Source organism: Chiloscyllium punctatum, chromosome 28, assembly GCF_047496795.1.
Source record: "Chiloscyllium punctatum isolate Juve2018m chromosome 28, sChiPun1.3, whole genome shotgun sequence".
Taxonomy (NCBI): Eukaryota; Metazoa; Chordata; class Chondrichthyes; order Orectolobiformes; family Hemiscylliidae; genus Chiloscyllium; species Chiloscyllium punctatum.
The window spans coordinates 8,053,332-8,074,345 of NC_092766.1; the positions used below are offsets into that span (position 1 = coordinate 8,053,332).

Below are 21,014 nucleotides of genomic sequence, written 5' to 3' on the forward strand. Positions count from 1 at the left end.
AAACAGTTAGCCCCAGGCCTGAGCAGTGTTACAGGCCCAGCAGCAATTACCTGCAGGCCATTCTACAAAGGAGAAAATCACAGATAAAGCCTCCGCCAACCTCCACCCAAATACTAAGCTGCCAGTGGCTGGTGCTCAGTAAGATGCCTCACTGATTCCGGCATTCCTACCACACCAGCTAAAAGGCAGGTCCTGCCCCCCCCCCCCACCCCCCACCTTTGGTGACATGGTGGCTCAGGGGTTGGCACTGATGCCTCACAGCAACAATGACCTGGGTTCGATACCACCCTTGGAGCCTTGGAGTTCTCCCAGTGTCTGCGTGGGTTTCCTCCAGGTGCTCCGGTTCCCTCCCACAGTCCAAAGATGTGCAAGTTAGATGGATTGACCACAGTAAATTGTCCGTAGGGTCAAAGGTTGTTTGGGGTAGGTGCATTAGTCACGGGAAACGCATGGTTCTAGGGATCGGGTAGGGGTGTGGGTCTGAGTGGGATGCTTTTCGGTGGGTCAGTGTGGACTCAATGAGCTAAAAGGCCTGCGTCCACACTGCAGGGATTGTATGAACCTTTGGGGAAGTCAACCGAGGGCGGAGGGAAGAGGAGCTTCACCAGAGATGCACCAGGGGAGAAAGGTCCTCAATCACACAGAGTCTGCAGACACGGAGACTGCTCCCCTCCGAGTGGAAAAGGTGAGGGGGAGATTTAACAGCCAACTCAGGCTGAGGAATTAAGGAGAAATGATTTGAACTGGTGGGTGTGTGACAAGGTGCGGCTGTGTGCGAGAGAGATAACCAGGACATAGATTTAGGATAATTGGAAACAGAAACCAAGGAGGAGTGAGGAAACACACCTCCCACAATGAATTGCTGTGATCCGGAACACACTGCCTGAATGTGCAGCAGGAACACGTACAGCTGGAACTTGCAAAACACAACAAACAGGGGAAAATGGAGAGATATTCCGTAAATGGGGATCATTGGTGAGCTCTTTCAAAGAGACAGAGAGAGGCAGAGACAGAGAGGCAGAGAGAGAGAGACAGAGATGAACCTTACCCCCTGCTGACTCATAGTTGGAGGCCATTGCCAGGGACCCCCCACCGATTCCCAGGTGGGTCATGGTCGTGGTGAGGTTGCCTGTGCTGTTGCCTCCACTGATACTCGAGAAGACCGACTCCTCAGGATCGAGTGGGGTGGGCAGCGGAGATGGGAAGTGCAGGTTTGTTAGATCTGGGAGAGACCCGCCTGTGTTCAGTGCTCCAGAAACGTGGGACATGCTGCTAGCTTGCTCCGCTGATGGGAAGATGCTACAATGGAAGGTTCACAGTTAGATAGGAACACAGCCAGGAGGCCATTCAGCCCCTCCAGCCTGACCAGTCTAGCTCATGGCTGAACACCTAACTCATCACCATTTTCCCCCAATTATAATCATATCCTTAATGCCTCATCTAGAAATCTCAGTGTGGAATACAGTCACAGTTTGAGCTTACACCGCCCCTGGGTGAGGGAATTGGAAAGCTCTACTCTCCTCCCAGTGAAAAGAATTCCTCATCTCTCACTCCGAAACGGCTTCCTCCTCATTCTGAGACTGTGTCCTTGGTTCTAGCTCCCCCCCTCACACTGACTTCGGGCTAACTTCTTTCCAGCATTTCCCCTGTTGGGTTCTGTAAGAATGTTGTAAGCCTCCTGGAGACCCCTGCCCATTCTTCTCCACTCTGAGAATACAGGTCGGCTCTCCAAGACCCGGTCTCATCGGGTAATCCCACCGGCCTAGAGATCTGCGCAATGAACAATCACTGCATTCATTCCCTGGTGATTATATCCTTCTTCAGATCAGGAAACCAAAACTGTACACAATACTCAGGTGGGTGTCTCACCCAGGCTCTGTACAACTGCAGTAAGATGTCCTTCCTCCTGTACTGAAAGCCTCTTGCAATGAGGACCAATATGCTGTTGCCCCTCCAGTTGACTTGCTGCAGCTCCATGTTAACTTTGTGACTCAGTAACACAGTCACCCAGGTTCCTTGGAAAAGCATCAACCCTTCACAAATATCCCAATCAGGTAAAAACACAATTCTTTGCACTTCTGAGGATAACGTCACGTTTTTCCACATGATATTCCATCAGCCGAGTTCTGGTCCACTCACTCAATCTGTCCAAATCCCCTTAAATCCTCTATACATCACCCTCAAAATCTCACTGTCCCAGCTAGATTTGTGCCATCAACAGATCAGTAAATGTTACACAGGGTCCCCATGGGTTATGGAGTGGGGAAGCATGGATCTGGGTGGTGGAGGGGGAACAGTGCAGGATGGGAAGTGGGAGGGTGAAGAGAAGAGCAGGGGGATTGGCAGGGAATGGGGGGGGGGGTGCAGTGTGGGTTATTGGCGGCGAATGGGAGGGTTGAAGAGCGGTGGATGGGCAGAGAATGGGGGGGTGAAGAGCGATGAATGGGCGGGGAATGGGGGTGAAGAGCAGTGGATGGGCGGGGAATGGGGGGGTGATGAGCGATGAATGGGCAGAGAATGGGGGTGAAGAGCAGTGGATGGGCAGAGAATGGGGGGGTGAAGAGCGATGAATGGGCGGGGAATGGGGGGGTGAAGAGCGGTGGATGGGCAGGGAATGGGGGGTGGAGAGTGGGGGATGGGCGGGGAATGGGGGGTGAAGAGCGGGGGATGGGCGGGGAATGGGGGGGTGAAGAGCGATGAATGGGTGGGGAATGGGGGTGAAGAGCGGTGGATGGGCGGGGAATGGGGGGTGGAGAGTGGGGGATGGGCGGGGAATGGGGGGTGGAGAGTGGGGGATGGGCGGGGAATGGGGGGTGGGCGGGGAATGGGGGGTGAAGAGCGGGGGATGGGCGGGGATTGGGGGTGAAGAGCAGAGGGATGGGCAGGAAACGGGTTGAAGAGCAGGGGGATGGGCGGGGAATGGGGGGTGGAGAGTGGGGGATGGGCGGGGAATGGGGGGGTGAAGAGCGATGAATGGGCGGGGAATGGGGGGGTGAAGAGCAGTGGATAGGCAGGGAATGGGGGGTGAAGAGCGGGGGATGGGCGGGGAATGGGGGGGTGAAGAGCGGGGGATGGGCGGGGAATGGGGGTGGAGAGCGGGGGATGGGCGGGGAATGGGGGGTGAGGAGCGGTGGATGGGCGGGGAATGGGGGGTGGAGAGTGGGGGATGGGCGGGGAATGGGGGGTGGAGAGTGGGGGATGGGCTGGGAATGGGGGGTGGAGAGTGGGGGATGGGCGGGGAATGGGAGGTGAAGAGTGGGGGATGGGTGGGGAATGGGGGGTGGGCGGGGAATGGGGGTGAAGAGCGGGGGGTGGGCGGGGAATGGGGGGGTGAAGAGCAGTGGATGGGTGGGGAATGGGGGGGTGAAGAGCGGGGGATGGGCAGGGAATGGGGGGTGGAGAGTGGGGGATGGGCGGGGAATGGGGGGGTGAAGAGCGGGGGATGGGCGGGGAATGGGGGGGGTGAAGAGTGGGGGATGGGCGGGGAATTGGGGGTGGAGAGTGGGGGATGGGCGGGGAATGGGGGGTGAAGAGCGGGGGATGGGCGGGGAATGGGGGGATGGGCGGGGAATGGGGGGTGGAGAGTGGGGGATGGGTGGGGAATGGGGGGTGGGCGGGGAATGGGGGGTGAAGAGTGGGGGATGGGCGGGGAATGGGGGGTGAAGAGTGGGGGATGGGCGGGGAATGGGGGTGGAGAGTGGGGGATGGGCGGGGAATGGGGGGTGAAGAGCAGGGGGATGGGCAGGGAATGGGGGGTGGAGAGTGGGGGATGGGCGGGGAATGGGGGGGTGAAGAGCGGGAGATGGGCGGGGAATGGGGGTTGGAGAGTGGGGGATGGGCGGGGAATGGGGGGTGAGGAGCGATGGATGGGCGGGGAATGGGGGGTGGAGAGTGGGGGATGGGCGGGGAATGGGGGGTGAAGAGCAGTGGATGGGCAGGGAATGGGGGGTGGAGAGCGGGGGATGGGTGGTGGAGAGTGGGGGATGGGCGGGGAATGGGGGGTGGAGAGTGGGGGATGGGTGGGGAATGGGGGGTGAAGAGCGGGGGATGGGCAGGGAATGGGGGGGTGGGCGGGGAATGGGGTTGGGCGGGGAATGGGGGGTGAAGAGCGGGGGATGGGCGGGGAATGGGGGGTGAAGAGCAGAGGGATGGGCGGGGAATGGGGGGGTGAAGAGCAGTGGATGGGCTGGGAATGGGGGTTGGAGAGTGGGGGATGGGCGGGGCATGGGGGGTGAAGAGCGGGGGATGGGCAGGGAATGGGGGGTGGAGAGTGGGGGATGGGCGGGGAATGGGGGGTGAGGAGCGGTGGATGGGCGGGGAATGGGGGGTGGAGAGTGGGGGATGGGCGGGGAATGGGGGGTGGAGAGTGGGGGATGGGTGGGGAATGGGGGGTGGAGAGTGGGGGATGGGCAGGGAATGGGGGGTGGAGAGCGGGGGATGGGCGGGGAATGGGGGGTGGAGAGCGGGGGATGGGCGGGGAATGGGGGGTGGAGAGCGGGGGATGGGCGGGGAATGGGGGGTGGAGAGTGGGGGATGGGCGGGGAATGGGGGGTGGAGAGTGGGGGATGGGCAGGGAATGGATGGTGAAGAGCGGGGAATGGGGGGTGAAGAGCGGGGGATGGGCGGGGAATGGGGGGTGGGCGGGGAATGGGGGGTGAAGAGCGGGGGATGGGCGGGGAATGGGGGGTGGTGAGTGGGGGATGGGCAGGGAATGGGGGGTGGAGAGTGGGGGATGGGCAGGGAATGGATGGTGAAGAGCGGGGGATGGGCGGGGAATGGGGGGTGAAGAGCGGGGGATGGGCGGGGAATGGGGGGTGGGCGGGGAATGGGGGGTGAAGAGCGGGGGATGGGCGGGGAATGGGGGGTGGTGAGTGGGGGATGGGCAGGGAATGGGGGGTGAGGACCGGTGGATGGGCAGGGAATGGGGGGTGAGGAGCGGTGGATGGGCGGGGAATGGGGGGTGAGGAGCGGTGGATGGGCGGGGAATGGGGGGTGGGCGGGGAATGGGGGGTGAAGAGCGGGGAATGGGCGGGGATTGGGGGGTGAAGAGCGGGGAATGGGCGGGGATTGGGGGGTGAAGAGCGGGGGATGGGCGGGGAATGGGGGGTGAAGAGCGGGGGATGGGCGGGGAATGGGGGGTGGGCGGGGAATGGGGGGTGAAGAGTGGGGGGTGGGCGGGGAATGGGGGGTGGAGAGTGGGGGATGGGCGGGGAATGGGGGGTGAGGAGCGGTGGATGGGCGGGGAATGGGGGGTGAGGAGCGGTGGATGGGCGGGGAATGGGGGGTGAGGAGCGGTGGATGGGCGGGGAATGGGGGGTGGGCGGGGAATGGGGGGTGAAGAGCGGGGAATGGGCGGGGATTGGGGGGTGAAGAGCGGGGAATGGGCGGGGATTGGGGGGTGAAGAGCGGGGGATGGGCGGGGAATGGGGGGTGAAGAGCGGGGGATGGGCGGGGAATGGGGGGTGAAGAGCGGGGGATGGGCAGGGAATGGGGGCGCGAAGAGCAGGGGGATGGGCAGGGAATCAGGGGTGAGGAGTGGTGGATGGGCGGGGAATGGGGGCAAAGAGCTGTGGGATGGGCGGGGAATCAGGGGTGAGGAGCGGTGGATGGGTGGGGAATGGGGGTGAAGAGCTGGGGGCTGGACAGGGAATGGGGGGTGAGGAGCAGGGGATGGGTGGGGAGGGGAGGGGGGGAGAAGAGCTGGGGGAAGGGTGGGGAATGGGGGGGTGAAGAGCAGGAGGAAAGGTGGGGAATGGGGGGGTGATGAGTGGTGGATGGGCAGGGAATGGGGGGTGAAGAGTAGGGAGAAGGGCGGGGAATGGGGGGGGAAGAGCAGCGAATGGGTGGGGAATGGGAGGTGAAGAGCTGGGGGATGGGCAGGGAATGGGGGGTGAGGAGCGGTGGATGGACGGGGAATGGAGGGGTGAGGAGCGGTGAGGGGCGGGGAATGGGGGGGGAGGAGTGGTGGATGGACGGGGAATGGGGGGGTGAGGTGTGGTGCATAGGCAGGGAATGGGGGGTGAAGAGCTGGGGGATGGGCGGGGAAGGGGGGGGTGAGGAGCAGTGGATCCACTGGGAATGGGGGGAGAAGAGCTGGGGGATGGGCAGGGAATGGGGGGTGAGGAGCGGTGGATGGCCGGGGAATTGGGGGGGGGGGGGCTGGGAATGGGGGTGAGAAGCGGTGGATGGGCAGGGGATAGGGGGGTGAGGAGTGGTGATGGGCAGAAAATGGGCGAGGAGCGGTGGATGGACAGGGAATGGGGGATGAAGAGCTGGGGGATGGGTGGGGAATGGGGGGGTGAGGAGGGGTGGATGGGCGAAGAGCTGGGGGATGGGTGGGGAATGGGGGGTAAAGACCGGTGGATGGGTGAGGAATGGTGGGGGGGGGGGGGGGGGAAGAGCAGTGGATGGGTAGGGAATGGGGGGGGGGGGGTGAGGAGCGGTGGAATGGGCAGGGAATGGGGGGTGAAGAGCGGTGAATGGGTGTGGAATGGGGGGTGAAGAGCTGGGGGATAGGTGGGGAATGGGGGGTAAAGACCGGTGGATGGGTGGGGAATGGGGGGTAAAGACCGGTGGATGGGTGGGGAATGGGGGGTAAAGACCGGTGGATGGGTGGGGAATGGGGGGTAAAGACCGGTGGATGGGTGGGGAATGGGGGGTAAAGACCGGTGGATGGGTGGGGAATGGGGGGTAAAGACCGGTGGATGGGTGGGGAATGGGGGGTAAAGACCGGTGGATGGGTGGGGAATGGGGGGTAAAGACCGGTGGGTGGGTGGGGAATGGGGGGTAAAGACCGGTGGATGGGTGGGGAATGGGGGGTAAAGACCGGTGGATGGGTGGGGAATGGGGGAGGGAAGAGCAGGGGGATGGGTGGGGAATGGGGGGGGGGGGGTGAGGAGCGGTGGAATGGGCAGGGAATGGGGGGTGAAGAGCGGTGAATGGGTGTGGAATGGGGGGTGAAGAGCTGGGGGATAGGTGGGGAATGGGGGGTAAAGACCGGTGGATGGGTGGGGAATGGGGGGTAAAGACCGGTGGATGGGTGGGGAATGGGGGGTAAAGACCGGTGGATGGGTGGGGAATGGGGGGTAAAGACCGGTGGATGGGTGGGGAATGGGGGGTAAAGACCGGTGGATGGGTGGGGAATGGGGGGTAAAGACCGGTGGATGGGTGGGGAATGGGGGGTAAAGACCGGTGGATGGGTGGGGAATGGGGGGTAAAGACCGGTGGATGGGTGGGGAATGGTGGGGGGGGTGAGGATCGGTGGATGGGGAGGGAATGGGCGGGGGGTGAGGAGCGGTGGATGGGCGGGGAATGGGGGGGGTGAGGAGCGGTGGATGGACGGGGAATGGGGGGGGGGGGGTGAGGAGCGGTGGATGGGCAGGGAATGGGGGGGGGGTGAGGAGCGGTGGATGGACGGGGAATGGGGGGGGGGGTGAGGAGCGGTGGATGGGCAGGGAATGGGGGGGGGGTGAGGAGCGGTGGATGGGCAGGGAATGGGGGGGGGGGGGGTGAGGAGCGGTGGATGGGCAGGGAATGGGGGGGGGGGTGAGGAGCGGTGGATGGGCGGGGAATGGGGGGGGTGAGGAGCGGTGGATGGACGGGGAATGGGGGGGGGGGGGGGTGAGGAGCGGTGGATGGGCAGGGAATGGGGGGGGGGTGAGGAGCGGTGGATGGGCGGGGAATGCCAGGGCGGGGGGGGGGGTGGTAATTGGGGGTAAGGGTGGGGAATGATGGGAAAGGCCGCGCAGTTTACTTGCCCCTTCTTTGTGGCCCGCCTCCACAGCTCATCTTTGTGCTGGGCCGGTGGTGCCCAGCTCATCGACTCCTCCATATCTTCCAAAGGGTGAGCAGCAAACAGTGGCTGGGCTTTACTGCACGAGGGAGAGATACGCAGGGTCAGCTGCTGCAAGAGGTTACCACTGCCACCTTTAAAACCCAGCCTTGGGTCAGGAACGGGCAACCCTCAAGAGGCTGGATACCAGTCAGATGCCACCCCTGGCCACAACACAAGACAGCTCCATAGTCAACATGAAACACGGCCCTGAGTGGGGTGGAGAGGTCTCATGGCTGGGGGGGGGGCATCATTAACACCCTAACTGGGGGAGGGAGGAGACAGGGGGATGCCCATCCCGCCCTGTCCAACATGGGTATGGGACGGTATGGTATGCCCACTGTGCTGCCACTCCACACTGACAGGCCTATCGCTACCACAACCCCTGCCCACCTGATTATCCACCCCCACCCCCCTCCCCCATTCTGCCTAGCCATGCCCGAGACTGTGCCCTGCACCCTTCCTGTGTGGGTTGCAAGGGGGTCCCTGGGGTTAACAGGGAAGACAGTCACTGGGAAAATAGCACAGATCCCTTGGGACAGCTTTGGAGAGTTTGTTTTCAGAGGGCCATGTGTCCCTGGGGTAACAGGAGGGAAAGGGACAAAGGCAAAGCAGCACAAAGCTCACGCTGCAAGGAGTTAGCACCTCTTCGATATCCACAACGATACAGATCGCCTGGAGTAAAGACTATTTCCCCGTCAGGATGCTGCTCAACCTCAGTATTCACGAGTAAAAAAACCGAGTGCTTCCCATAATATCCCTAATCCAATGTTCCCAAGACAGGGACACTACAAGGTGAGAAGCTGGTGAGACACAGCCTAGAAACAGAGTTTTCAGTCCAATGCATCCAAACTCGTCCATGCTGACCAGATATCCGAAACTAATCTAGTCCCATTTGGCAGTATTTGGCCCATATCCCCCAAACCCTTCCTATTCATAAACCCATCCAGCTGCCTTTTAAATGCTGTAATTGTACCAGCCTCCACCACTTCCTCTGGCAGCTCATTCCATACACGTAACACCCTCTGTGTGCCCTTAATTCCCCTTTAAATCTTTCCCTTTTCACCTTAAACCTATGCCCTCTAGTTATGGACTCCCCGACCCTGGGGAAAAGACCTTGTCTATTTACCTGATCCAGACCCCTTATGATTTTATAAACCTCAGTACGGTGGTGAATTTAAACTTCACCAATTGTGGTGGTGGAATCTGAACACATTCCCAGAAATATCCTGGACCTCTGGATTGCTCGTCGAGTGAGTTAACCCCAAAACAACTGTCTCAGTTATGGGCAGTTGATAAATTGGCTGACATCAGAATCCATTAGGTCTGGGAATGCTGCTTTCGCCGACATTGCACAGTCCACATTCAACACAACGGAGACTTACGTGATGCCAGGAACCTCGCAGGATCTCGGCCGTGAGGTCACGCTCTGGACCTGTGGATAAGCAGAGTTCAGTCAGTGTGCTGAGCACAGCATTAAGGTGAAAGCATCACAGTCCAGACCTTGATCACAGTGAACATACTCACCTTCCTGGTATCCCAGAGACCTTTAGGCAGCAGCGTCTCCTCATCGGGAAGGTTGTCATGAGGTACCACAGAGAATGGGAAACCTGGGAAGCAAAACAGAAAGAAAAGGAATTGCAGAGAGTCAGACAGGATCGGACGGAAGTGGACAACGCAAGTGAATATCCATGCAATGCCATGAATTCACAAAGGACAAGACACGGGGAGCACCTCGCTCCGAGACAGGGGGAGCACATCGCTCTGTACAGACCGGGACACGGGGAGCGCCTCGCTCCGTGCGGACCGGGACAGGGGGAGCGCCTCGCTCCGTGCGAACCGGGACAGGGGGAGCGCCTCGCTCCCTACGGACCGAGACAGGGGGAGCGCCTCGCTCCCTACGGACCGAGACAGGGGGAGCGCCTCGCTCCGTGCGGACCGGGACAGGGGGAGCGCCTCGCTCCCAGCCACCGGGAGCGCCGCGCTCCCAGCCACGGGGAGCGCATCGCTCCGTGCGGACCGAGACGCGGGGAGCACCTCGCTCCGAAACACGGGGAGCACCTCGCTCCCTACACACCGAGACGCGGGGAGCACCTCGCTCCCTACGGACCGGGACGCGGGGAGCACCTCGCTCCGTACGGACCGGGACGCGGGGAGCACCTCGCTCCGTACGGACCGGGACGCGGGGAGCACCTCGCTCCGTACGGACCGGGACGCGGGGAGCACCTCGCTCCGTACGGACCGGGACGCGGGGAGCACCTCGCACCGGGACGCGGGGAGCACCTCGCTCCGGGACGCGGGGAGCACCTCGCTCCGGGACGCGGGGAGCACCTCGCTCCGGGACGCGGGGAGCACCTCGCTCCGGGACGCGGGGAGCACCTCGCTCCGGGACGCGGGGAGCACCTCGCTCCGGGACGCGGGGAGCACCTCGCTCCGGGACGCGGGGAGCACCTCGCTCCGGGACGCGGGGAGCACCTCGCTCCGGGACGCGGGGAGCACCTCGCTCCGAGACGCGGGGAGCACCTCGCTCCGAGACGCGGGGAGCACCTCGCTCCGAGACGCGGGGAGCACCTCGCTCCGAGACACGGGGAGCACCTCGCTCCGAGACACGGGGAGCACCTCGCTCCGAGACACGGGGATCACCTCGCTCCGAGACACGGGGAGCACCTCGCTCCCTACGGACCGAGACACGGGGAGCACCTCGCTCCCTACGGACCGAGACACGGGGAGCACCTCGCTCCCTACGGACCGAGACACGGGGAGCACCTCGCTCCCTACGGACCGAGACACGGGGAGCACCTCGCTCCCTACGGACCGAGACACGGGGAGCACCTCGCTCCCTACGGACCGAGACACGGGGAGCACCTCGCTCCCTACGGACCGAGACACGGGGAGCACCTCGCTCCCTACGGACCGAGACACGGGGAGCACCTCGCTCCCTACGGACCGAGACACGGGGAGCACCTCGCTCCCTACGGACCGAGACACGGGGAGCACCTCGCTCCCTACGGACCGAGACACGGGGAGCACCTCGCTCCCTACGGACCGAGACACGGGGAGCACCTCGCTCCCTACGGACCTAGACACGGGGAGCCCCTCGCTCCCTACGGACCGGGTCACGGGGAGCACCTCGCTCCCTACGGACCGAGACACGGGGAGCACCTCGCTCCCAACGGACCGAGACACGAGGAGCACCTCGCTCCCAACGGACCGAGACACGGGGAGCACCTCGCTCCCAACGGACCGAGACACGGGGAGCACCTCGCTCCCTACGGACCGAGACACGGGGAGCACCTCGCTCCCTACGGACCGAGACACGGGGAGCACCTCGCTCCCTACGGACCGAGACACGGGGAGCACCTCGCTCCCTACGGACCGAGACACGGGGAGCACCTCGCTCCCTACGGACCGAGACACGGGGAGCACCTCGCTCCCTACGGACCGAGACACGGGGAGCACCTCGCTCCCTACGGACCGAGACACGGGGAGCACCTCGCTCCCTACGGACCGAGACACGGGGAGCACCTCGCTCCCTACGGACCGAGACACGGGGAGCACCTCGCTCCCTACGGACCGAGACACGGGGAGCACCTCGCTCCCTACGGACCGAGACACGGGGAGCACCTCGCTCCCTACGGACCGAGACACGGGGAGCACCTCGCTCCCTACGGACCGAGACACGGGGAGCACCTCGCTCCCTACGGACCGAGACACGGGGAGCACCTCGCTCCCTACGGACCGAGACACGGGGAGCACCTCGCTCCCTACGGACCGAGACACGGGGAGCACCTCGCTCCCTACGGACCGAGACACGGGGAGCACCTCGCTCCCTACGGACCGAGACACGGGGAGCACCTCGCTCCCTACGGACCGAGACACGGGGAGCACCTCGCTCCCTACGGACCGAGACACGGGGAGCACCTCGCTCCCTACGGACCGAGACACGGGGAGCACCTCGCTCCCTACGGACCGAGACACGGGGAGCACCTCGCTCCCTACGGACCGAGACACGGGGAGCACCTCGCTCCCTACGGACCGAGACACGGGGAGCACCTCGCTCCCTACGGACCGAGACACGGGGAGCACCTCGCTCCCTACGGACCGGGTCACGGGGAGCACCTCGCTCCCTACGTACCGAGACACGGGGAGCACCTCGCTCCCAACGGACCGAGACACGGGGAGCACCTCGCTCCCTACGGACCGAGACACGGGGAGCACCTCGCTCCCTACGGACCGAGACACGGGGAGCACCTCGCTCCCTACGGACCGAGACACGGGGAGCACCTCGCTCCCTACGGACCGAGACACGGGGAGCACCTCGCTCCCTACGGACCGAGACACGGGGAGCACCTCGCTCCCTACGGACCGAGACACGGGGAGCACCTCGCTCCCTACGGACCGAGACACGGGGAGCACCTCGCTCCCTACGGACCGAGACACGGGGAGCACCTCGCTCCCTACGGACCGAGACACGGGGAGCACCTCGCTCCCTACGGACCGAGACACGGGGAGCACCTCGCTCCCTACGGACCGAGACACGGGGAGCACCTCGCTCCCTACGGACCGAGACACGGGGAGCACCTCGCTCCCTACGGACCGAGACACGGGGAGCACCTCGCTCCCTACGGACCGAGACACGGGGAGCACCTCGCTCCCTACGGACCGAGACACGGGGAGCACCTCGCTCCCTACGGACCGAGACACGGGGAGCACCTCGCTCCCTACGGACCGAGACACGGGGAGCACCTCGCTCCCTACGGACCGAGACACGGGGAGCACCTCGCTCCCTACGGACCGAGACACGGGGAGCACCTCGCTCCCTACGGACCGAGACACGGGGAGCACCTCGCTCCCTACGGACCGAGACACGGGGAGCACCTCGCTCCCTACGGACCGAGACACGGGGAGCACCTCGCTCCCTACGGACCGAGACACGGGGAGCACCTCGCTCCCTACGGACCGAGACACGGGGAGCACCTCGCTCCCTACGGACCGAGACACGGGGAGCACCTCGCTCCCTACGGACCGAGACACGGGGAGCACCTCGCTCCCTACGGACCGAGACACGGGGAGCACCTCGCTCCCTACGGACCGAGACACGGGGAGCACCTCGCTCCCTACGGACCGAGACACGGGGAGCACCTCGCTCCCTACGGACCGAGACACGGGGAGCACCTCGCTCCCTACGGACCGAGACACGGGGAGCACCTCGCTCCCTACGGACCGAGACACGGGGAGCACCTCGCTCCCTACGGACCGAGACACGGGGAGCACCTCGCTCCCTACGGACCGAGACACGGGGAGCACCTCGCTCCCTACGGACCGAGACACGGGGAGCATCTCGCTCCCTACGGACCGAGACACGGGGAGCACCTCGCTCCCTACGGACCGGGTCACGGGGAGCACCTCGCTCCCTACGTACCGAGACACGGGGAGCACCTCGCTCCCAACGGACCGAGACACGGGGAGCACCTCGCTCCCTACGGACCGAGACACGGGGAGCACCTCGCTCCCTACGGACCGAGACACGGGGAGCACCTCGCTCCCTACGGACCGAGACACGGGGAGCACCTCGCTCCCTACGGACCGAGACACGGGGAGCACCTCGCTCCCTACGGACCGAGACACGGGGAGCACCTCGCTCCCTACGGACCGAGACACGGGGAGCACCTCGCTCCCTACGGACCGAGACACGGGGAGCACCTCGCTCCCTACGGACCGAGACACGGGGAGCACCTCGCTCCCTACGGACCGAGACACGGGGAGCACCTCGCTCCCTACGGACCGAGACACGGGGAGCACCTCGCTCCCTACGGACCGAGACACGGGGAGCACCTCGCTCCCTACGGACCGAGACACGGGGAGCACCTCGCTCCCTACGGTCCGAGACACGGGGAGCACCTCGCTCCGAGACACGGGGAGCACCTCGCTCCGAGACACGGGGAGCACCTCGCTCCGAGACACGGGGAGCACCTCGCTCCGAGACACGGGGAGCACCTCGCTCCGAGACACGGGGAGCACCTCGCTCCGAGACACGGGGAGCACCTCGCTCCGAGACACGGGGAGCACCTCGCTCCGTACAGACCGAGACACGGGGAGCACCTCGCTCCGTACGGACCGAGACACGGGGACCACCTTGCAGCCTACGGACCGAGACACAGGGAGCACCTCGCTCCGTACGGACCGAGACGCGTGGGAGCACTTCGCTCCCTACGGACCGAGACACTGGGAGCACCTCGCTCCGTACGGACCGAGACACGGGGAGCACCTCGCTCCGTACGGACCGAGACACGGGGAGCACCTCGCTCCGTACGGACCGGGATACGGGGAGCACCTCGCTCCCTACGGACCGAGACAAGGGGAGCACCTCGCTCCCTACGGACCGAGACACGGGAAGCACCTCGCTCCCAACAGACCGAGACACAGGGAGCACCTCGCTCCGAGACACGGGGAGCACCTCGCTCCCTACAGACCAAGACACGGGGAGCACCTCGCTCCCTACGGACCGAGACACGGGGAGCACCTCGCTCCCTACGGACCGAGACAAGGGGAGCACCTCGCTCCGTACGGACCGAGACAAGGGGAGCACCTCGCTCCGTACGGACCGAGACACGGGGAGCACCTCGCTCCCTACGGACCGAGACACGGGGAGCACCTCGCTCCCTACGGACCGAGACACGGGGAGCACCTCGCTCCCTACGGACCGAGACACGGGGAGCACCTCGCTCCCTACGGACCGAGACACGGGGAGCACCTCGCTCCCTACGGACCGAGACACGGGGAGCACCTCGCTCCCTACGGACCGAGACACGGGGAGCACCTCGCTCCCTACGGACCGGGTCACGGGGAGCACCTCGCTCCCTACGGACCGGGTCACGGGGAGCACCTCGCTCCCTACGGACCGGGTCACGGGGAGCACCTCGCTCCCAACGGACCGGGACACGGGGAGCACCTCGCTCCGTACGGACCGAGACACGGGGAGCACCTCGCTCCCTACGGACCGAGACACGGGGAGCACCTCGCTCCCTACGGGCCGAGACACGGGGAGCACCTCGCTCCGTACGGGCCGAGACACGGGGAGCACCTCGCTCCGTACGGACCGAGACACGGGGAGCACCTCGCTCCCTACGGACCGAGACACGGGGAGCACCTCGCTCCCTACGGACCGAGACAAGGGGAGCACCTCGCTCCCTACGGACCGAGACAAGGGGAGCACCTCGCTCCCTACGGACCGAGACAAGGGGAGCATCTCGCTCCCTACGGACCGAGACACGGGGAGCACCTCGCTCCCTACAGACCGAGCCACGGGGAGCACCTCGCTCCGAGACACGGGGAGCACCTCGCTCCGTACGGACCAAGACAAGGGGAGCACCTCGCTCCCTACGGACCGAGACACACGGAGCACATCGCTCCGTACGGACCGAGACACGGGGAGCACCTCGCTCCGTACGGACCGAGACACGGGGAGCACCTCGCTCCGTACGGACCGAGACAAGGGGAGCACCTCGCTCCCTACGGACCGAGACAAGGGGAGCACCTCGCTCCCTACGGACCGAGACAAGGGGAGCACCTCGCTCCCTACAGACCGAGCCACGGGGAGCACCTCGCTCCGAGACACAGGGAGCACCTCGCTCCGAGACACAGGGAGCACCTCGCGCCGTACGGACCAAGACAAGGGGAGCACCTCGCTCCCGACAGACCGAGACACAGGGAGCACCTCGCTCCGTACGGACCGGGATACGGGGAGCACATCGCTCCCTACAGACCGAGACACAGGGAGCACCTCGCTCCCTACGGACCGGGACACGGGGAGCACCTCGCTCCCTACGGACCGGGACACGGGGAGCACCTCGCTCCCTACGGACCGAGACACGGGGAGCACCTCGCTCCCTACAGACCGAGACACGGGGAGCACCTCGCTCCCTACAGACCGAGACACGGGGAGTACCTCGCTCCCTACTGACCGAGACAAGGGGAGCACCTTGCTCCGTACGGACCGAGACAAGGGGAGCACCTCGCTCCGAACGGACCGAGACACGGGGAGCACCTCGCTCCCTACAGACCGAGACACAGGGAGCACCTCGCTCCCTACGGACCGGGACACGGGGAGCACCTCGCTCCCTACGGACCGGGACACGGGGAGCACCTCGCTCCCTACAGACCGAGACACGGGGAGCACCTCAGTCCGTGCGGACCAGGACAAGGGGAGCACCTCGCTCCCGACAGACCGAGACACAGGGAGCACCTCGCTCCCTACAGACCGAGACACGGGGAGCACCTCGGTCCGTGCGGACCGGGACAAGGTGAGCACCTCGCTCCGTACGGACCAAGACAAGGGGAGCACCTCGCTCCGTACAGACCGAGACACGGGGAGCACCTCGCTCCCTACGGACCGAGACACGGGGAGGACCTTGCTCCCTACGGACCGAGACACAGGGAGCACCTCGCTCCGTACGGACCAAGACACGGGGAGGACCTCGCTCCCTACGGACCGAGACACAGGGAGCACCTCGCTCCGTACGGACCAAGACACGGGGAGGACCTCGGTCCGTACAGACCGAGACACAGGGAGCACCTCGCTCCGTTCGGACCGAGACACGGGGAGGACCTCGCTCCGTACGGACCGAGAGACGGGGAGCACCTCGCTCCGTACGGACCAGGATACGGGGAGCACCTCGCTCCCTACAGACCGAGACACAGGGAGCACCTCGCTCCCTACGGACCGGGACACAGGGAGCACCTCGCTCCCTACGGACCGAGACACGGGGAGCACCTCGCTCCCTACGGACCGAGACACGGGGAGCACCTCGCTCCGTATGGACCGAGACATGGGGAGCACCTCGCTCCGTACGGACCAAGACACACATGGCTATGTTAGTAAGAATGTCTAGCTTCTGTATTGCAGAATATACATACAAAATCCTCAGCGTACTCTGGAGCATGGATTAAGTCTCCCAATTTTGAACAAACGTACCTTTTCCCAGGCTGTCCAGTTCCCCATCCATTAAACCTGCTGGGAAAACAAAGGGAAATGTAGAATGATCCAGATGCATTACATCTTCAAACACAGCAAGAGTACACCATCATTTCATCAAAACCCACAGGCTTCTTCAATCGCTGATTAGGCTCAAAAACCCAGTGGCCTCCTCCTGCTCCTCAATCCTCTGGTCTGTCCTGAGTGTTTGATTGTGTGGGGGGGGGGGGGGGGGGGTCGGGAACAGTGTAGAGGGAGCTTTACTCCATGCTGGAGCTGATCTTGGACTGAGATCGAGATATATAGTCAGACTTGCGTATTGTGAACTATTCGAATTCAGGAGGCTGTTCCCGAATCCTCCATCACTGAACCTATACTCCAAGCTTCTGCAAGTTGACTTGACCGCAACAGATTTGTGAATTGGGAACAAGATTCCTGTCACTGTGTGTTTGCTTCAAACCCTGGAACCCAGAGGGAGAGTCAGTCAGACTGCAGCACACAGCTTCCCACCCACAGTTCAGGGAGTCAGCTGTGTGTCCACTACAGGCCCAGTTTGAACACACACCCACTTGCAGTTTAATGAGACATACCACTTCGCTTGGTGGGACTGAGCACGGCTTGGCCAGGGCTGGCGAACGGACTGGCTGCATTCGGATTGTTCACACTCGTGTGCAGCGCTGAATCCGAGTTGGTTCTGCCAAGAGAAGAAACATTAAACTCTGACTGCATCCACAACTTAACACCAGAGAGAGAGAGAGAGAGAGAGAGAGCGCGCGCGAGAGAGCAGAGTGAGACGATGAAAGAGAGAGAGAGAAAGAGAGAGAGAGAGAGAGAAAGAAAGAGAGAGAGAGAGCAAAGTGAGACAGGGAGAGAAAGAGAGAGAGAGAGAGAGAGAGAGAGAAAAAGAGGCTCAGACAGCAACACAGAGAAAGAGGGAGAAAGCGACACAGAGACAGAGAGACAGCAACAGAGAGAGAAAGACACAGACACAGAGACAACAACAGAGGGGGAAGAGAGAAAGAGACAGCAAGAGAGAGAGAGCGAGCCAGGGATCGAGGGAGTCAGGTGCAGAGGATATGTAACGCTCCCAGAAATATTCAGTGAGACTCTTTATCAGACTGCATTCCACCTGAATCTGTCAGCCGATTGCTTTGTCTAAGAAACAGAAACCGCTCCCCCCGTCGCAGGAACAGAGACAGTGTTTGCACTGAATGCACCTTGTTCCTCACAGCCTGAGAAACTGGACCTTGGATCAGCTGGAGTCAGTGCGGATGAGGAGCTCATGGATAGGTCAGAATCCAAGGGAAATTAGAAACAAGCCGAGCTCACCTGTTCAAGGTCGAAGATAATCCAAATCGATGTCCTTTCTCCAGTGGGAAGTTGCACCAAGGTGGGGCATTCCTTTATTGGGGGGGGGTGGAAAAGAAACTACATTAAAGACATGGCTGACAACAGACTGGAGGGGGGGGAACAAAGCAGAGAGAGATGGGGGGAGAGAGAGAGACGGGGGGGAGAGAGAGAGAGACGGGGGGAGAGAGACAGAGAGAGATGGGGAAGAGAGAGAGAGAGAGAAGACGGTGGGGAAGAGAGAGAGAGAGAGAAGACGGTGGGGAAGAGAGAGAGAGAGAGAAGACGGTGGGGAAGAGAGAGAGAGAGAGACACGGGGGGGGGAAGAGAGAGAGAGACGGGGAGAGAGAGAGAGAGAGAGAGAGAGAGACGGGGGGGGAAGAGAGAGAGAGAGACGGGGGGGAAGAGAGAGATAGAGACGGGGGGGGAAGAGAGAGAGAGAGATGGGGGGGGAAGAGAGAGAGAGAGACGGGGGGGGGAAAGAGAGAGAGAGAGACGGGGGGGGGAAAGGGAGAGAGAGAGACGGGGGGGAAGAGAGAGAGAGAGACGGGGGGGAAGAGAGAGAGAGAGACGGGGGGGAAGAGAGAGAGAGAGACGGGGGGGGGGAGAGAGAGACGGGGGGGGGAGAGAGAGACGGGGGGGGGAGAGAGAGACGGGGGGGGGAGAGAGAGAAGCAGGGGGAGAGAGAGAAGCAGGGGGAGAGAGAGAAGCAGGGGGAGAGAGAGAAGCAGGGGGAGAGAGAGAAGCAGGGGGAGAGAGAGAAGCAGGGGGAGAGAGAGAAGCAGGGGGAGAGAGAGAAGCAGGGGGAGAGAGAGAAGCAGGGGGAGAGAGAGAAGCAGGGGGAGAGAGAGAAGCAGGGGGAGAGAGAGAAGCAGGGGGAGAGAGAGAAGCAGGGGGAGAGAGAGAAGCAGGGGGAGAGAGAGAAGCAGGGGGAGAGAGAGAAGCAGGGGGAGAGAGAGAAGCAGGGGGAGAGAGAGAAGCAGGGGGAGAGAGAGAAGCAGGGGGAGAGAGAGAAGCAGGGGGAGAGAGAGAAGCAGGGGGAGAGAGAGAAGCAGGGGGAGAGAGAGAAGCAGGGGGAGAGAGAGAAGCAGGGGGAGAGAGAGAAGCAGGGGGAGAGAGAGAAGCAGGGGGAGAGAGAGAAGCAGGGGGAGAGAGAGAAGCAGGGGGAGAGAGAGAAGCAGGGGGAGAGAGAGAAGCAGGGGGAGAGAGAGAAGCAGGGGGAGAGAGAGAAGCAGGGGGAGAGAGAGAAGCAGGGGGAGAGAGAGAATAGACAATAGACAATAGACAATAGATGCAGGAGTAGGCCATTCTGCCCTTCGAGCCTGCACCGCCATTCAATATGATCATGGCTGATCATTCCTAATTAGTATCCTGTTCCAGCCTTATCTCCATACCCCTTGACTCCACTATCTTTAAGAGCTCTATCCAATTCTTTCTTAAAAGAATCCAGAGACTGGGCCTCCACTGCCCTCTGGGGCAGAGCATTCCACACAGCCACCACTCTCTGTGTGAAGTAGTTTCTCCTCATCTCTGTCCTAAATGGTCTACCCCGTATTTTTAAGTTGTGTCCTCTGGTTCGGCACTCCCCCATCAACGGAAATATGTTCCCTCCTGCCAGAGTGTCCAATCCTTTCATAAGCCTATACGTTTCAATCAGATCCCCTCTCAGTCTTCTAAACTCAAGGGTATACAAGCCCAGTCGCTTCAGTCTTTCCGTGTAAGGCAATCCTGCCATTCCAGGAATTGACCTCGTGAACCTACGCTGCACTCCCTCAATAGCCAGAATTGAGAAGCAGGGGGAGAGAGAGAAGCAGGGGGAGAGAGAGAAGCAGGGGGAGAGAGAGAAGCAGGGGGAGAGAGAGAAGCAGGGGGAGAGAGAGAAGCAGGGGGAGAGAGAGAAGCAGGGGGAGAGAGAGAAGCAGGGGGAGAGAGAGAAGCAGGGGGAGAGAGAGAAGCAGGGGGAGAGAGAGAAGCAGGGGGAGAGAGAGAAGCAGGGGGAGAGAGAGAAGCAGGGGGAGAGAGAGAAGCAGGGGGAGAGAGAGAGAAAAAAGCAGGGGGAGAGAGAGAGAGAAAAAAGCAGGGGAGAGAGAGAGAGAGAGAAGCGGGGGGGGAGAGAGAGAGAGAGAGAAGCGGGGGGGGGAGTGAGAGAGAGAGAGAGAAGTGGGGGGAGACGCAAGGGAGTGAGAGAGAGAGAGAGAGAGAGAGAGAAGCAAGGGTGGAGAGAGAGAGAGAGAGAAGCAGAGGGGAAAGAGAGAGAGGGAAGCGGGGGGAGAGAGAAGCAAGGGGGACAGAGAGAGAGCGAAGCAGGGGGGGGAAGAGGGAGAGAAGCAGGGGGAGAGAGAGAGAAGCAGAGGGGGGAGAGAGAGAGAGAGAGAGAAGTGGGGGGAGACGCAAGGGAGAGAGAGAGAGAGAGAGAGAGAAGCAAGGGGGGAGAGAGAGAGAGAGAAGCAGAGGGGAAAGAGAGAGAGAGAAGCGGGGGGAGAGAGAAGCAAGGGGGACAGAGAGAGAGAGCGAAGCAGGGGGGGAAGAGGGAGAGAAGCAGGGGGAGAGAGAGAGAAGCAGAGGGGGGAGAGAGAGAGAGAGAGAGAGAGAGAGAGAGAGAGAGAGAGAGAGAAGCAAGGGGGAGAGAGAGAGAAGCAGGAGGGAGAGAGAGAGAGAGAGAGAGAGAGAGAGAAACGGGGGGGGGAGAGAAGCAAGGGGGACAGGGAGAGGGGTAGAGAAGCAGGGGAGAGAGAGAGAAGGGGGAGAGAGAGAGGGGAGCAGGGGGGAAAGAGAGGGAGAGAAGCAGGGGGAGAAAGAGAGAGAGAGAGAAGCGGGGGGGGGAGAGAGGGGGGAGCAGGGAGAGAGAGAAAGAGGGAGGGG

At 62.7% G+C, this 21,014-nt stretch overlaps 1 protein-coding gene across 2 annotated transcripts in view; it reads right to left on the minus strand.

Moving 5' to 3' along the window:
- The window catches only part of LOC140453956 (CREB-regulated transcription coactivator 2-like), a 114,974-nt gene that overhangs the window by 71,162 nt on the left and 22,798 nt on the right, over window positions 1-21,014 (minus strand). Inside the window, exons 5-11 of one of the 2 annotated variants that reach the window (XM_072548833.1) lie at window positions 18,135-18,206; window positions 17,396-17,499; window positions 16,806-16,841; window positions 9,359-9,441; window positions 9,217-9,266; window positions 7,758-7,871; window positions 1,049-1,299 (exon numbers count right to left, since the gene is read on the minus strand). In XM_072548833.1, the coding sequence (XP_072404934.1) occupies window positions 1,049-1,299; window positions 7,758-7,871; window positions 9,217-9,266; window positions 9,359-9,441; window positions 16,806-16,841; window positions 17,396-17,499; window positions 18,135-18,206 (710 nt within the window). Of the gene's footprint in view, window positions 1-1,048; window positions 1,300-7,757; window positions 7,872-9,216; window positions 9,267-9,358; window positions 9,442-16,805; window positions 16,845-17,395; window positions 17,500-18,134; window positions 18,207-21,014 lie in introns of both variants that reach the window. The other variant, XM_072548832.1, reaches the window with a different exon arrangement.